At 54.3% G+C, this 18,276-nt stretch overlaps 1 protein-coding gene across 2 annotated transcripts; it reads left to right on the forward strand.

The window, feature by feature from the left end:
- The first annotated feature begins 1,421 nt into the window (after positions 1–1,421).
- MEPCE (methylphosphate capping enzyme) lies at positions 1,422–8,907 on the forward strand. 2 transcript variants are annotated; one of them, XM_072150061.1, is made up of 5 exons: positions 1,422–1,736; positions 2,033–3,527; positions 3,916–4,134; positions 5,992–6,118; positions 8,699–8,907. In XM_072150061.1, the coding sequence occupies exons 2-5, from the start codon at positions 2,253–2,255 to the stop codon at positions 8,770–8,772; spliced, it is 1,695 nt and encodes a 564-aa protein (XP_072006162.1). In that variant the 5' UTR covers positions 1,422–1,736; positions 2,033–2,252; the 3' UTR covers positions 8,773–8,907. The 2 variants fall into 2 exon arrangements, with proteins under 2 accessions (XP_072006162.1, XP_072006163.1); XM_072150062.1 differs by lacking the exon at positions 1,422–1,736 and adding an exon at positions 1,882–1,942.
- Positions 8,908–18,276: the final 9,369 nt, after the last annotated feature.

Below are 18,276 nucleotides of genomic sequence, written 5' to 3' on the forward strand. Positions count from 1 at the left end.
GTATACACGTCTCTCTGTATATAAGGGCAGGGTGTATACACGTCTCTCTGTATATAAGGGCAGGGTGTATACACGTCTCTCTGTATATAAGGGCAGGGTGTATACATGGCTCTCTGTATATAAGGGCAGGGTGTATACATGGCTCTCTGTATATAAGGGCAGGGTGTATACACGTCTCTCTGTATATAAGGGCAGGGTGTATACATTGCTCTCTGTATATAAGGGCAGGGTGTATACATGTCTCTCTGTATATAAGGGCAGGGTGTATACACGTCTCTCTGTATATAAGGGCAGGGTGTATACATGGCTCTCTGTATATAAGGGCAGGGTGTATACACGTCTCTCTGTATATAAGGGCAGGGTGTATACATGGCTCTCTGTATATAAGGGCAGGGTGTATACACGTCTCTCTGTATATAAGGGCAGGGTGTATACACGTCTCTCTGTATATAAGGGCAGGGTGTATATACACGTCTCTCTGTATATAAGGGCAGGGTGTATATACACGTCTCTCTGTATATAAGGGCAGGGTGTATAATGTCTCTGTATATAAGGGCAGGGTGTATACATGATTCTCTGTATATAAGGGCAGGGTGTATATACATGTCTCTGTATATAAGGGCAGGGTGTATATACACGTCTCTCTGTATATAAGGGCAGGGTGTATATACACGTCTCTGTATACAAGGGCAGGGTGTATACACGTCTCTGTATATAAGGGCAGGGTGTATACACGTCTCTGTATATTAGGGCAGGGTGTGTATACACGTCTCTCTGTATATAAGGGCAGGGTGTATACACGTCTCTCTGTATATAAGGGCAGGGTGTATACACGTCTCTCTGTATATAAGAGCAGGGTGTATACATTGCTCTCTCTGTGTATAAGGGCAGGGTGTATACACGTCTCTCTGTATATAAGGGCAGGGTGTATACATGGCTCTCTGTATATAAGGGCAGGGTGTATACACGTCTCTCTGTATATAAGGGCAGGGTGTATACACGTCTCTCTGTATATAAGGGCAGGGTGTATATACATGGCTCTCTGTATATAAGGGCAGGGTGTATACACGTCTCTCTGTATAGTAGGGCAGGGTGTATATACACGTCTCTCTGTATATAAGGGCAGTACTCGGGTACGTGTGCGGTGACTCTGCGCTGGGCTCAGGCCTCACACCTTCCGTCGCCATTTTAATTCCCGTCACGGAAGAGGAGAGAAAGCAGAGACGACAGCAGAACTTATGGCGAGAGGGCGGGGAGCGCAGACTACAAGTCCCGGCATGCCCCGCGCAGCGCTCAGGCCCCCTCATCCGTACACGGGGCGTCCGTGGCTTGTCCTGACGCGATTTCCCGCGCTGTGGAGGAGATTACCGGTCGGGCCGAGCCACATTCTCCGGATCCCCCCGCGCAGTTACGGGACAAGTCACCGGGACCATGCGGGCGCACACGAGGCCTCCCCGCAGAGCGGATCTCACTCCCGGATCACCAGGGCGACGCCCAGGGCCGCCTCCACATTGTTTACCTTTCTGATTGGCTGAGATCTGGGGGCGAATCCTACCGCTGGACACTCTCATTGGCTCACTCTCTACTTCAATCTATGTCACGTGTCGCTAACTCGGCAGGAAAGGGGGCCTGTGCCCTCGTTACGTCAGGGCTGTGGGCGGGGTGTGAGCCATCTATATAACGGCGCGCACGACGTGAAGTCGTACAGACTCGCTCGCTCTCTCCTTGGTCGTCAGGTGCGCGGTGTTTGGGGGCGTGGCAATCTTCGCGCATGCGCGCTGTTGCAGCTGGTTAGCGGCTGCGCTATTGGGCACAGGGAAGCCATCAGCTAGTGGGCGGGGCTAAAGGAGGGGGTATAAATAAGAGCGCTCCCCCGCCATTTCAGTCAGTAGTCAGCGGTGGCTGAGGGGTCAGGGTGGGGGTGGCTGCTCTTCATCCGGGTGTTAGTTACCTCAGTCCCTGCTGCCTTGTCTCGTCATCCTTTACGCTCAGGGCTGCAGCTCAGGAATAATTTCTTATTTCTCTCTTGCAGGCTCCACCCTTTCCCACTTCTGACGTTTAGTTTTGTGGAAGAACTCCTCAGGGGTGTGTCCTTTGGGAGGAGGGCGTGGCTATAGCAGGTCCCACCCACTAGGAGTCTGTTTGGTTCTTGCGGTGCCATGATGTGCGTGTGGCTGCTGTGTACAGAGGAGTGATAGCGCCACAGACCAGACTCATCACATGCCGGAGGTTTTCCCATCCCGGATGCACCCATGCAGGTTCTGATAGAAATGGCGTCTTCTTCTGAAACTTTGCAGCAAGCTGTGGAGGCCGGCGATGGCGAAAAGACTTTCCTAGCCCCGCCCCCTGAACCTCCCCCACAGAACGAATCCCAGAATCGAGGATTGAAGGAAGGTCTGGAGCAGAACCCACCACGTGTCCCCCGGAATGGATTCCAGGGCAAAAGAAGAAACAGTTTCAATGTCGGCTTCAAGCACCCCGCGCCGTTCAAGCGCCGGAGACGGGTCAACTCGGACTGCGAACCCGTGTTACCATCCAACTTCCTCCTGGGGGGAAATATTTTTGACCCTCTAAACCTTAACAGCCTTTTAGATGAGGAGGTGAACCGTGCTCTGAATGCAGAGACCCCAAAGTCGTCCCCTCTCCCCTCCCGGAATCGGGATCCGGTTGAGATTTTGATCCCTAAGGACCTCACGGATCCACTGAGCCTTAATACCGGTTCTGGTGATGTGGAACTTCTGCTTTCTCCGTTGAAAAGTGGCCGGAAAAGGCATCGGCATCGCCACCATCTGTCCACGGACGTCCCCAACAAGGCCCCCATGGGGCAGGAGGCCGAGCCGGTGCCTGAAGAACTCCGACCCTATGAACTGAACACCACCATAAACTGCCGGGACGAAGTTGTGGCTTTGCCGTCCTTGGAAAGTGAGGCCACTGATGTCAGCGCACCGGCCACAGCTGGCTCAGGTGCTCCAGGATCTCGGCACCGTAAGAGGAGAAGGACCTCCAGTAAGTCTGAGGGGAGGCATTGTAGCCCTGAGAAGGGTAAGAACTTGGCAAGTGTGGTGGCCGCTGTGAAGCCAGCAGCTACTGCGGAGGCCCCCAAGGTCCCGTGCCTCCGATCCCAACCTAAGGGCAAAGACAAAAAGCGGTTTCAGTTTGGTAATTACTGCCGATATTATGGGTACCGGAACCCGTCCCGCACCGACGACCCACGCCTGCGGGCTCTTAGGCCGGAGTGGTTCCGTAACAAGGCAGTACTGGACATTGGCTGCAATGTGGGGCACCTGACGCTGAGCGTGGCCCTACAGCTGGAGCCCGCGCGTATCGTGGGAATGGACATTGATGGCGCTCTGATACAAGCGGCGCGACAAAACATCAGACATTACCTTTCACAGTCCCTGAGAGGGGGCGGATTCCCCGCAGCGCTGGCCGCTACCCGAGGGCCCATCGCTGCACCCAGCATTCCCACCGAGGCAGGGCAGGAGGACGGAGGCCAAACGTTTCCTCACAACGTGGTGTTTATCAAGGTGAGAACCGGGGACCTTCTAAGGACCAGATGGTGGGGGAGGGAGACGTCACAGGTCCCTCAAAAGGGCAGAAGTAAAGCTTGTCCCTACAAGGGCACCGCCCTCTAGTCCATGTACCCGCCCCTTGCAGATCATACATAATAAGGAGCAGAGTTGCAGCTGTGTGAGTGGGGAGACTGAATTGGGACCCCCCAAATATTCCATATCCCGGAGTCCTGGCTCCAGTGATGGTCACCGTAGCCCCACATATAATCGGCCGGTGTGTGACGAGGGTCCATGCCAAACAGCAACTGCCCCCCTTTTACACCATGGCCACACTCCACATCACTACATGAAATATTGCCCCAGGGTTGGGGGCATTATGCTGATCATTGTTATTCCTCCTCAGGGTAATTACGTGCTGGATCGGGATGAGCTGCTGGAGGTCCAAAGACCCGAGTACGACGTCATCTTGTGCCTCAGCGTCACCAAGTGGGTCCACCTCAACTGGGGCGACGATGGGCTGAAGAGAATGTTCAAGAGGTTCTACAGACACCTGAGGCCCGGCGGGATCCTGGTCCTGGAGCCGCAGCCCTGGTCCTCGTACGGCAAGAGGAAGAAGCTGACGGTGGGTGTTGAGGAGGGGTAGAGCCGGGATGGGTGCAGAGGGGTGGAGGTGGCAGTGATGGTGGTGAGGAGGGGTAGAGCCGGGATGGGTGCAGAGGGGTGGAGGTGGCAGTGATGGTGGTGAGGAGGGGTAGAGCCGGGATGGGTGCAGAGGGGTGGAGGTGGCAGTGAGGGGCAGGGATGGTGGTGAGGAGGGATAGAGCCGGGATGGGTGCAGAGGGGTGGAGGTGGCAGTGAGGGGCAGGGATGGTGGTGAGGAGGGGTAGAGCCGGGATGGGTGCAGAGGGGTGGAGGTGGCAGTGATGGTGGTGAGGAGGGGTAGAGCCGGGATGGGTGCAGAGGGGTGGAGGTGGCAGTGATGGTGGTGAGGAGGGGTAGAGCCGGGATGGGTGCAGAGGGGTGGAGGTGGCAGTGATGGTGGTGAGGAGGGGTAGAGCCGGGATGGGTGCAGAGGAGTGGAGGTGGCAGTGAGGGGCAGGGATGGTGGTGAGGAGGGGTAGAGCCGGGATGGGTGCAGAGGGGTGGAGGTGGCAGTGATGGTGGTGAGGAGGGGTAGAGCCGGGATGGGTGCAGAGGGGTGGAGGTGGCAGTGATGGTGGTGAGGAGGGGTAGAGCCGGGATGGGTGCAGAGGGGTGGAGGTGGCAGTGATGGTGGTGAGGAGGGGTAGAGCCGGGATGGGTGCAGAGGGGTGGAGGTGGCAGTGATGGTGGTGAGGAGGGGTAGAGCCGGGATGGGTGCAGAGGGGTGGAGGTGGCAGGGATGGTGATGAGGAGGGGTAGAGCCGGGATGGGTGCAGAGGGGTGGAGGTGGCAGTGATGGTGGTGAGGAGGGGTAGAGCCGGGATGGGTGCAGAGGGGTGGAGGTGGCAGTGATGGTGGTGAGGAGGGGTAGAGCCGGGATGGGTGCAGAGGGGTGGAGGTGGCAGTGATGGTGGTGAGGAGGGGTAGAGCCGGGATGGGTGCAGAGGGGTGGAGGTGGCAGTGATGGTGGTGAGGAGGGGTAGAGCCGGGATGGGTGCAGAGGGGTGGAGGTGGCAGTGATGGTGGTGAGGAGGGGTAGAGCCGGGATGGGTGCAGAGGGGTGGAGGTGGCAGTGATGGTGGTGAGGAGGGGTAGAGCCGGGATGGGTGCAGAGGGGTGGAGGTGGCAGTGATGGTGGTGAGGAGGGGTAGAGCCGGGATGGGTGCAGAGGGGTGGAGGTGGCAGGGATGGTGATGAGGAGGGGTAGAGCCGGGATGGGTGCAGAGGGGTGGAGGTGGCAGGGATGGTGATGAGGAGGGGTAGAGCCGGGATGGGTGCAGAGGGGTGGAGGTGGCAGTGATGGTGGTGAGGAGGGGTAGAGCCGGGATGGGTGCAGAGGGGTGGAGGTGGCAGTGATGGTGGTGAGGAGGGGTAGAGCCGGGATGGGTGCAGAGGGGTGGAGGTGGCAGTGATGGTGGTGAGGAGGGGTAGAGCCGGGATGGGTGCAGAGGGGTGGAGGTGGCAGTGATGGTGATGAGGAGGGGTAGAGCCGGGATGGGTGCAGAGGGGTGGAGGTGGCAGTGATGGTGGTGAGGAGGGGTAGAGCCGGGATGGGTGCAGAGGGTTGGAGGTGGCAGTGATGGTGGTGAGGAGGGGTAGAGCCGGGATGGGTGCAGAGGGGTGGAGGCGAGAGGGTTGGGTAGGGGTAGAGGTGGCAGTGAGGGGCAGTGATGGTGGTGAGGAGGGGTAGAGCCGCGGAGGAGGCACAGAGGGTTTGGGGAGTGGTAGAGATGGCAGAAGGGAGGAGACAGTGAGGGGGAGGGATGGCGGCAGTGGTGGGTTGGGGTAGAGCTGGTGGTAGGTGCTGGCTATGCCTGTAACGCTCCTCTCTGTGCAGGACGCCATCTTCAGGAATTACTGCCGGATCTCCCTGCGGCCGGAGCAGTTCACCACTTACCTCCTGTCTCCTGACGTGGGGTTCTCCAGCTACGAGCTGCTCGCCACACCCTGCACTTCCGCTAAAGGTAACGCCCTACTCCTGACCTCCAGCTCCTCCCCCTGGGGGCATCATCTCTCTATATACCCCCCATCATACACACTACATCTACCCCGGGGGACGGCCTCTCTCTATATACCCCCTCCCCCATCATACACACTACATCTACCCCGGGGGACGTCCTCTCTCTATATACCCCCCATCATACACACTACATCTACCCCCGGGGACGGCCTCTCTCTATATACCCCCCCCCCCCCCCCCCATCATACACACTACATCTACCCCGGGGGACGGCCTCTCTCTATATACCCCCTCCCCCATCATACACGCTACATCTACCCCGGGGGACGGCCTCTCTCTATATACCCCCTCCCCCATCATACACGCTACATCTACCCCGGGGGACGGCCTCTCTCTATATACCCCCTCCCCCATCATACACACTACATCTACCCCGGGGGACGGCCTCTCTCTATATACCCCCTCCCCCATCATACACACTACATCTACCCCGGGGGGCGTCCTCTCTCTATATACCCCCTCCCCCATCATACACGCTACATCTACCCCGGGGGGCGTCCTCTCTCTATATACCCCCTCCCCCATCATACACACTACATCTACCCCGGGGGACGTCCTCTCTCTATATACCCCCTCCCCCATCATACACGCTACATCTACCCCGGGGGACGTCCTCTCTCTATATACCCCCTCCCCCATCATACACGCTACATCTACCCCGGGGGACGTCCTCTCTCTATATACCCCCTCCCCCATCATACACGCTACATCTACCCCGGGGGGCGGCCTCTCTCTATATACCCCCTCCCCCATCATACACACTACATCTACCCCAGGGGGCGGCCTCTCTCTATATACCCCCTCCCCCATCATACACGCTACATCTACCCCGGGGGGCGTCCTCTCTCTATATACCCCCTCCCCCATCATACACACTACATCTACCCCGGGGGGCGTCCTCTCTCTATATACCCCCTCCCCCATCATACACGCTACATCTACCCCGGGGGGCGTCCTCTCTCTAATACCCCCTCCCCCATCATACACGCTACATCTACCCCGGGGGACGGCCTCTCTCTATATACCCCATCCCCCATCATACACGCTACATCTACCCCGGGGGACGGCCTCTCTCTATATACCCCCCCATCATACACGCTACATCTACCCCGGGGACGGCCTCTCTCTATATACCCCCTCCCCCATCATACACACTACATCTACCCCGGGGGACGGCCCTCTCTCTATATACCCCCTCCCATCATACACGCTACATCTACCCCCGGGGGGCGTCCTCTCTCTATACACCCCCTCCCCCATCATACACCCTACATCTACCCCGGGGGACGTCCTCTCTCTATATACCCCCTCCCCCATCATACACGCTACATCTACCCCGGGAGACGGCCTCTCTCTATATACCCCCTCCCCCATCATACACACTACATCTACCCCGGGGGACGGCCTCTCTCTATATACCCCCTCCCCCATCATACACGCTACATCTACCCCGGGGGACGGCCTCTCTCTATATACCCCTCCCCCATCATACACGCTACATCTACCCCGGGGGACGTCCTCTCTCTATATACCCCCCCCCCCTCCCCCATCATACACGCTACATCTACCCCGGGGGACGTCCTCTCTCTATATACCCCCCCCCTCCCCCATCATACACACTACATCTACCCCGGGGGACGTCTCTCTCTATATACCCCCTCCCCTATCATACACACTACATCTACCCGGGGACGTCCTCTCTCTATATACCCCCCCCCTCCCCCATCATACACGCTACATCTACCCCGGGGGACGTCCTCTCTCTATATACCCCCCCCTCCCCCATCATACACACTACATCTACCCCGGGGGACGTCCTCTCTCTATATACCCCCCCCTCCCCCATCATACACACTACATCTACCCCGGGGGACGTCCTCTCTCTATATACCCCCTCCCCCATCATACACACTACATCTACCCCGGGGGACGTCCTCTCTCTATATACCCCCTCCCCTATCATACACACTACCATCTACCCCGGGGGACGGCCTCTCTCTATATACCCCCTCCCCTATCATACACGCTACATCTACCCCGGGGGACGTCCTCTCTCTATACACCCCCTCCCCCATCATACACGCTACATCTACCCCGGGGACGTCCTCTCTCTATATACCCCCTCCCCTATCATACACGCTACATCTACCCCGGGGGACGTCCTCTCTCTATACACCCCCTCCCCCATCATACACGCTACATCTACCCCGGGGGACGTCCTCTCTCTATATACCCCCTCCCCCATCATACACGCTACATCTACCCCGGGGGGCGTCCTCTCTCTATATACCCCCTCCCCCATCATACACGCTACATCTACCCCGGGGGACGGCCTCTCTCTATATACCCCCTCCCCTATCATACACCCTATAGAGGGGGATGTCTATATACACACGGCCCCCTCTCAGCTATGACTTTTGGGGTCCTCCTTGCTTATTCTTCCTATCTGCATGTAGTGAAGTTTCCTGGGGGCGGGGCATGTGAATGTGGGCGTGGCTGATGTCTCTTGTCTCCTCCCCTGCAGGGTTCCAGAGGCCCATCTATGCTTTCCACAAGTCAGGCGTCCAGGAGGAGCCCCCGCCATCCGTCCAGGGTTAAAGGACGCCATTTTGTACGGAGCTCCCCTTTTTATTTTGTATTGTTTTGGGGGGGGGGACAGAGTTTATTTTTTTGCATTTTCTTGGGGTTTTTGCCTGTTGGGGGAACATTTGCAGAATATAACCTGTTATATGACTCGGCCTGGCCTCGTTCTTGTCCGCTGCGCTCCATAGAGTTTATTGAATGTCTCTGTGGCGTATCATGATGGTGGATCCTGCAGCCTCAGGCTCGGGTGTCAATAAGCTTTATTTACAATCAGGGAGGGGCTTACAGCATCGGGCTGATAACTGCTTCCTGACATGGAAGGGTCACATCCTATGGCCGGGTGCTGGGAGTAGTGGGATTATTATGTAGCACTGCTGACCACCAGCAGGGGGCGCTGGAGACCCTCTGACGGGAGGGGTAGTAGTGACTGTAGAGAGAACGATTGGCTCAGAGCGACTTCCACGATGGTGGAAGGAGGCGAGAGGATGGTGCATGTGCTGCTCCTCTGCCAGGGGCTCCATCTGGGTGTAGCTAAAGCCCCTTGTAGTGCCTGGTGAGGAGAGGACTGGAGGAAGTGCTGCCCCCTGATGTCCATGACTGGATGATAAGGGGGCGGCTTGGATCACCCCCTACTTTTAAGAAATGTTGGAGCCCTTAAAAATGCCCCTTTGCCCCCTCACACGTGATAGTACCATTCTGCAGGGGCTGCTACACAGATTTGGGGATATTTGGAGTCTTCTTTCTACCCCTCACAGTTACTGAGCTATAGGCCCCGATATTTGACCATTGTATTCCTCTCCACTGTCACAGAGGAGGTGCTGGAGGAACAGGCGGGATCTGGCCAGCTGTGTGCGCTGTATAAAGAAAGGAATTATTCAGGCGTGTGTGATACAGACAGTGTCAGAGAAGCTGCTGTGTACAGTTAGTGGGATCTCCTGCTCATCTATCTCAGTGTTTAGCTGCTGCGCTCACAACTTTCTAAGCGAAAGCCTGATCTGTGAGCGCACGCTGAGGAGGAGGAGGTAGATGCTGGCGGGCAGAGAGTATAGACCTCATTAAATAGGTGACAAGGTGCTCGCGGCCGAGTGGTGGCAAAGATGATTGGTGCAAATACTCTGCTCATTGCATAGATTTCTATACTTCCCCCCGGCTCCTTTTCAGCAGCGGTCTGTGAGCCTAACGATGCTCACCGGACCCAGCAGCACGTAGCAGACAGTGTGACAGAAGCTGCTGTGTTGTGATCTTTCACTGATTGAACAATGTGAGGAAAGATTAGCATAACACCTGCCCCCTCCTCTCTGAAAGGGGAGAGGAATACAATAGGTAGATACTGGGACTGATATCCTGGCGACCAGGGAGGATAGGAAGAAAATCCCAAGTGCCTGTGGATCAGTGACGCCCACCACGTGTGAGAGGGAAGCTCCTCCAAGGGTCTGCTCTGTAAGCCCCATAAGTGGAGCAGACAGGTCCAACAGATGAACGTGAGGTTGTGGCCTTCAGAAATCTCGCAATTCATCTCCGTGACGATGCTTCCAAGTAAGGTCAAGCGTTCCGCGCTGTGAGGTGGACCCGTCCTGTCGGGAGGAGGTTTCTCTCCGGTTCCTCGCTCTCGGTTGCTGAATGTTTGGATGGAGGACATGTCTGCCAGGGCAAGGAACCATCTCCCGGTCCAATGTGGTTGTAGAAGAATCACTGAGACGCCCGATTCTAGAATCTTCTGTATGGCCCTCAGTCAGTGGGAAGGCTTAGAGGACCTTTAGGCTTAGAGCAGGACCTTTAGGCTTGGTCCTCGCTGTAGGAGAATTTCTGTAGTCCACCATTGTCTACTCGTGACTTCCACGTATCGGGTGTGAGGTGACGGCTCCAGGACTGCAGATGTTCTTGTATGGTGGAGGAGCCCATCATCATCAGGTCTGGGCTCCATGAAGTCTGGACGGCCGGTGAAGGTCCTCAGGCCCAGGACTATCATCGCATCGCTGAGGGTCCTCCATCTTCTCTCCAGAGCACAGACCTTTGGGCTGAGGATCACGTTTGGTGTCCAGAAGAACCTCTGATGGGTATTAGATCTGCTTCTTCATACAACGCGGAGACGGGACGGGGCTGCAGCTAGGAAGTCGTTGCGATGCGGATGTTCAGAAAACCTGCACCTTATTTCTCGTGAAGAGTCGGGGACAAAGGCCGTAAGGAAGGACCTGGAATCGGGAGAGAAGGACCTTCCAGCGTGTGCTCCAGTCTGTAGGAGACAATAATCTGCGTCTTCCACATCCACCATCATAGTCTAGACCAGGTGCCCCCCCCCCCCCCCATAGGGTGAAGACACACATGGCGTTTTTGGGCCGTTTTTAGTGCGTTTTCAGATCGTTAAAAAACGCATGCGTTTTTGACAGGTTTGAGCAATTATCTTAATTCAAACTGGTCAAAAACGCATGCGTTTTTTAACGATCTGAAAACGCACTAACAAAAAACGGCCCAAAAACGCCATGTGTGTCTTCACCCATAGTGATCGGCGGTCACTGTATACTGGCCAAGCACCTGGGTCATAGAGAGGAAGATCTCAGGAGCGGAAGGGGGCGCAACTGTGAGGAAAGACACAAGACCCGGGGGGGGGGGGGGAAAGTACATAGGGGGCAGTATTATAGTAGTTATATCCCTGTACATAGGGGGCAGTATTATAGTAGTTATATTCCTGTACATAGGGGGCAGTATTATAGTAGTTATATTCCTGTACATAGGGGGCAGTATTATAGTAGTTATATTCCTGTACATAGAGGGCAGTATTATAGTAGTTATATTCTTGTACATAGGAGGCAGTATTATAGTAGTTATATTCCTGTACATAGGGGGCAGTATTATAGTAGTTATATTCCTGTACATAGGGGGCAGTATTATAGTAGTTATATTCTTGTACATAGAGGGCAGTATTATAGTAGTTATATTCCTGTACATAGGGGGCAGTATTATAGTAGTTATATTCCTGTACATAGGAGGCAGTATTATAGTAGTTATATTCTTGTACATAGGGGGCAGTATTATAGTAGTTATATTCTTGTACATAGGGGGCAGTATTATAGTAGTTATATTCTTGTACATAGGGGGCAGTATTATAGTAGTTATATTCCTGTACATAGGGGGCAGTATTATAGTAGTTATATTCCTGTACATAGGGGGCAGTATTATAGTAGTTATATTCCTGTACATAGGGGGCAGTATTATAGTGGTTATATTCTTGTACATAGGGGGCAGTATTATAGTGGTTATATTCTTGTACATAGGGGGCAGTATTATAGTGGTTATATTCCTGTACATAGGGGGCAGTATTATAGTAGTTATATTCTTGTACATAGGGGGCAGTATTATAGTAGTTATATTCCTGTACATAGGGGGCAGTATTATAGTAGTTATATTCCTGTACATAGGGGGCAGTATTATAGTAGTTATATTCCTGTACATAGGGGGCAGTATTATAGTAGTTATATTCCTGTACATAGGGGGCAGTATTATAGTAGTTATATTCCTGTACATAGGGGGCAGTATTATAGTAGTTATATTTCTGTACATAGGGGGCAGTATTATAGTAGTTATATTCTTGTACATAGGAGGCAGTATTATAGTAGTTATATTCCTGTACATAGGGGGCAGTATTATAGTAGTTATATTCCTGTACATAGGGGGCAGTATTATAGTAGTTATATCCCTGTACATAGGGGGCAGTATTATAGTAGTTATATTCCTGTACATAGGAGGCAGTATTATAGTAGTTATATCCCTGTACATAGGGAGCAGTATTATAGCAGTTATATTCTTGTACATAGGGGGCAGTATTATAGTAGTTATATTCTTGTACATAGGGGGCAGTATTATAGTAGTTATATCCCTGTACATAGGGAGCAGTATTATAGCAGTTATATTCTTGTACATAGGGGGCAGTATTATAGTAGTTATATTCTTGTACATAGGAGGCAGTATTATAGTAGTTATATCCCTGTACATAGGGAGCAGTATTATAGCAGTTATATTCTTGTACATAGGGGGCAGTATTATAGTAGTTATATTCTTGTACATAGGGAGCAGTATTATAGTAGTTATATTCTTGTACATAGGGGGCAGTATTATAGTAGTTATATTCTTGTACATAGGGGGCAGTATTATAGTAGTTATATTCCTGTACATAGGGGGCAGTATTATAGTAGTTATATTCTTGTACATAGGGGGCAGTATTATAGTAGTTATATTCTTGTACATAGGGGGCAGTATTATAGTAGTTATATTCCTGTACATAGGGGGCAGTATTATAGTAGTTATATTCCTGTACATAGGGGGCAGTATTATAGTAGTTATATTCCTGTACATAGGGGGCAGTATTATAGTAGTTATATTCCTGTACATAGGGGCAGTATTATAGTAGTTATATTCCTGTACATAGGGAGCAGTATTATAGTAGTTATATTCCTGTACATAGGGAGCAGTATTATAGTAGTTATATTCCTGTACATAGGGGGCAGTATTATAGTAGTTATATTCTTGTACATAGGGGGCAGTATTATAGTAGTTATATTCCTGTACATAGGAGGCAGTATTATAGTAGTTATATTCTTGTACATAGGGGGCAGTATTATAGTAGTTATATTCTTGTACATAGGGGGCAGTATTATAGTAGTTATATTCCTGTACATAGGAGCAGTATTATAGTAGTTATATTCCTGTACATAGGGGGCAGTATTATAGTAGTTATATTCCTGTACATAGGGGGCAGTATTATAGTAGTTATATCCCTGTACATAGGGGGCAGTATTATAGTAGTTATATCCCTGTACATAGGGGGCAGTATTATAGTAGTTATATTCCTGTACATAGGAGGCAGTATTATAGTAGTTATATTCCTGTACATAGGAGGCAGTATTATAGTAGTTATATTCCTGTACATAGGGGGCAGTATTATAGTAGTTATATTCCTGTACATAAGGAGCAGTATTATAGTAGTTATATTCCTGTACATAGGGGGCAGTATTATAGTAGTTATATTCCTGTACATAGGGGGCAGTATTATAGTAGTTATATTCCTGTACATAGGGGGGCAGTATTATAGTAGTTATATTCCTGTACATAGGGGGCAGTATTATAGTAGTTATATTCCTGTACATAGGGGGCAGTATTATAGTAGTTATATTCTTGTACATAGGGGGCAGTATTATAGTAGTTATATTCCTGTACATAGGGGGCAGTATTATAGTAGTTATATTCTTGTACATAGGGGCAGTATTATAGTAGTTATATTCCTGTACATAGGGGGCAGTATTATAGTAGTTATATCCCTGTACATAGGGGGCAGTATTATAGTAGTTATATTCCTGTACATAGGGGGCAGTATTATAGTAGTTATATTCCTGTACATAGGGGGCAGTATTATAGTAGTTATATTCCTGTACATAGGGGGCAGTATTATAGTAGTTATATTCTTGTACATAGGGGCAGTATTATAGTAGTTATATTCCTGTACATAGGGGGCAGTATTATAGTAGTTATATCCCTGTACATAGGGAGCAGTATTATAGTAGTTATATTCCTGTACATAGGGAGCAGTATTATAGTAGTTATATTCCTGTACATAGGGGCAGTATTATAGTAGTTATATTCTTGTACATAGGGGGCAGTATTATAGTAGTTATATTCTTGTACATAGGGGGCAGTATTATAGTAGTTATATTCCTGTACATAGGGGGCAGTATTATAGTAGTTATATCCCTGTACATAGGGGGCAGTATTATAGTAGTTATATTCCTGTACATAGGAGGCAGTATTATAGTAGTTATATTCCTGTACATAGGGAGCAGTATTATAGTAGTTATATTCCTGTACATAGGGAGCAGTATTATAGTAGTTATATTCCTGTACATAGGGGCAGTATTATAGTAGTTATATTCTTGTACATAGGGGGCAGTATTATAGTAGTTATATTCCTGTACATAGGGGGCAGTATTATAGTAGTTATATTCCTGTACATAGGGGGCAGTATTATAGTAATATTTCACCTCTGGCAGCCTGAAGCCAGGTTATTCTTCCCTGTGCAGCGTGTGATAAGGTTGAATTCCTGGTTGGCTGCAGGGAGGGCTCGGTATTGGGGTCTACCAGAGCCCCTGCGTGCAGCCAGGTAATCACAATTCCTATAATTATTATGGTCTTGTGTTCTCTGGGGTCTGTGTTAGTGTTTGGGGGTATAGGGGCAGGTCCCCCACCCCCCTTCTCCTCTATATTGGGGCGAGGGGGGGGGGGGGGTTTATAGATGACACATATAAACAATATAAATAATGTAAGAAATAAAGTGACCCCCGGCCCTGGCAGATTCATTGTGTTTTATTGAGAGGCGGGGCTGCAAGAGGCGGAGCCTGTGCCCTCATACAGAGCCCCCAGACCACACTGCAGGGTAAAGGGGAGGTCCCAGCCGATCCCTGTGCATGACTCCGCCTTCAGCACAACAGGGGAGGATCCATTCAATCATCACTGATGTGTGACACTGGAAGCTCCACCCACTGCGCCGCATCACTGATCACAACCTGCAAAAGCTTCAGATACCAGAGCGAGGCGCTGCCGAAACTGCATCCACACCTGCAGAGAGAACCACAGCATCACCCACAACATAGCTCCTCCTCCTGTGTGCTCCACCCTGCAGGGGAGGGGCCGGAGCATAGCTCCTCCTCCTGTATGTACCACCCTGCTGGGGAGAGGCCGGAGCATAGCTCCTCCTCCTGTATGTACCACCCTGCAGGGGAGGGGCCGGAGCATAGCTCCTCCTCCTGTATGTACCACCCTGCTGGGGAGGGGCCGAAGCATAGCTCCTCCTCCTGTATGTACCACCCTGCTGGGGAGAGGCCGGAGCATAGCTCCTCCTCCTGTGTGCTCCACCCTGCAGGGAAGGGGCCGGAGCATAGCTCCTCCTCCTGTGTGCTCCACCCTGCAGGGAAGGGGCCGGAGCATAGCTCCTCCTCCTGTATGTACCACCCTGCAGGGGAGGGGCCGGAGCATAGCTCCTCCTCCTGTATGTACCACCCTGCTGGGGAGAGGCCGGAGCATAGCTCCTCCTCCTGTGTGCTCCACCCTGCAGGGAAGGGGCCGGAGCATAGCTCCTCCTCCTGTATGTACCACCCTGCAGGGGAGAGGCCAGCCCGTAGCTCCTCCTCCTGTATATACCACCCTCCAGGGGAGGGACTGACCCATAGCCCCTCCTCCTGTATGTACCACCCTGCAGGGGAGGGGCCGGAGCATAGCTCCTCCTCCTGTGTGCTCCACCCTGCAGGGAAGGGGCCAGAGCATAGCCCCTCCTCCTGTATGTACCACCCTGCAGGGGAGGGGCCGGAGCATAGCTCCTCCTCCTGCACCAGCCTGCAGGGGAGGGGCCGGAGCATAGCTCCTCCTCCTGTATGTACCACCCTGCAGGGGAGGGTCCGGAGCATAGCTCCTCCTCCCGTATGCTCCACTCTGCAGGGAAGGGGCCGGAGCATAGCTCCTCCTCCTGTGTGCTCCACCCTGCAGGGGAGGGGCCGGAGCATAGCTCCTCCTCCTGCACCAGCCTGCCGGGGGGGGGGCCGGAGCATAGCTCCCCCTCCTGTATGTACCACCCTGCAGAGAAGGGGCCAGAGCATAGCTCCTCCTCCTGTTTGTACCACCCTGCAGGGGAGGGGCCGGAGCATAGCTCCTCCTCCTGTGTGCTCCACCCTGCTGGGGAGAGGCCAGCCCGTAGCTCCTCCTCCTGTATGTACCACCCTGCTGGGGAGAGGCCAGCCCGTAGCTGCTCCTCCTCCTGTACCACCCTGCAAGGGGAGAGGCCGGCCCCTAGCTCCTCCTCTGGTCTGTACCACTGGGAGGGATTGGCTACCTACCTGTAAGAGCTTCTCGCTTTCCCCACTGATCTCTCCCCAGGCTTCCAGGTTACGGTTCAACAACGACATCAGAGACGCGGCCTCCTCCAGCCCCTGAGAACACAGCGAGTACCACACATCAGGACAGGAGGGGGCGGGGCTACACCCTGCCAGAGAGGGGGGAGCGGACACCCCGCCAGAGAGGAGGAGAGGGGGGGCAGACACCCCACCAGAGAGGAGGAGAGGGGGGGGACAGACACCCCACCAGAGAGGAGGAGAGGGGGGGGACAGACACCCCACCAGAGAGGAGGAGAGGGGGGAGCGGACACCCCGCCAGAGAGGAGGAGAGGGGGGAGCGGACACCCCGCCAGAGAGGAGGAGAGGGGGGACGGACACCCCACCAGAGAGGGGGGAGGGGGGGCGGACACCCCACCAGAGAGGAGGAGAGGGGGGGGACAGACACCCCACCAGAGAGGAGGAGAGGGGGGGGACAGACACCCCACCAGAGAGGAGGAGAGGGGGGGGACAGACACCCCACCAGAGAGGAGGAGAGGGGGGGGACAGACACCCCACCAGAGAGGGGGGAGGGGGGCCAGACACCCCACCAGAGAGGAGGAGAGGGGGGAGCGGACACCCCGCCAGAGAGGAAGAGAGGGGGGAGCGGACACCCCACCAGAGAGAGGGAGAGGGGGGGCGGACACCCCACCAGAGAGAGGGAGAGGGGGGGCGGACACCCCACCAGAGAGAGGGGGGGACGGACACCCCACCAGAGAGAGGGAGAGGGGGGGACGGACACCCCACCAGAGAGAGGGAGAGGGGGGGGGAGCGGACACCCCACCAGAGAGAGGGAGAGGGGGGGGGCGGACACCCCACCAGAGAGAGGGAGAAGGGGGGGACGGACACCCCACTAGAGAGAGGGAGAGGGGGAGGACACCCCACCAGGGAGAGAGGGGGACGGACACCCCACCAGAGAGGGGGAGAGGGGGGGACGGACACCCCACCAGAGAGAGGGAGAGGGGGGGACGGACAGACACCCCACCAGAGAGAGGGAGAGGGGGGGGGCGGACACCCCACCAGAGAGAGGGAGAGGGGGGGGACGGACACCCCACCAGAGAGAGGGAGAGGGGGGGGACGGACACCCCACCAGAGAGGGAGAGGGGGGGGACGGACACCCCACCAGAGAGAGGGAGAGGGGGGGGGGCGGACACCCCACCAGAGAGAGGGGGGGGGGACACCCCAGCAGAGAGAGGGGGGGGGGACACCCCAGCAGAGAGAGGGGGGGGGGACACCCCAGCAGAGAGAGGGGGGGGGGGACACCCCAGCAGAGAGAGGGAGAGGGGGGGGGATGGACACCCCACCAGAGAGAGGGAGAGGGGACGGACGGACACCGGGGGACGGACACCCCACCAGAGAGGGGGAGAGGGGGGGACGGACACCCCACCAGAGAGAGGGAGAGGGGGGACGGACAGACACCCCACCAGAGAGAGGGAGAGGGGGGGGCGGACACCCCACCAGAGAGAGGGAGAGGGGGGGGACGGACACCCCACCAGAGAGAGGGAGAGGGGGGGGACGGACACCCCACCAGAGAGGGAGAGGGGGGGGACGGACACCCCACCAGAGAGAGGGAGAGGGGGGGGGCGGACACCCCACCAGAGAGAGGGGGGGG

This window comes from Engystomops pustulosus, chromosome 4 (genome assembly GCF_040894005.1).
Source record: "Engystomops pustulosus chromosome 4, aEngPut4.maternal, whole genome shotgun sequence".
Taxonomy (NCBI): Eukaryota; Metazoa; Chordata; class Amphibia; order Anura; family Leptodactylidae; genus Engystomops; species Engystomops pustulosus.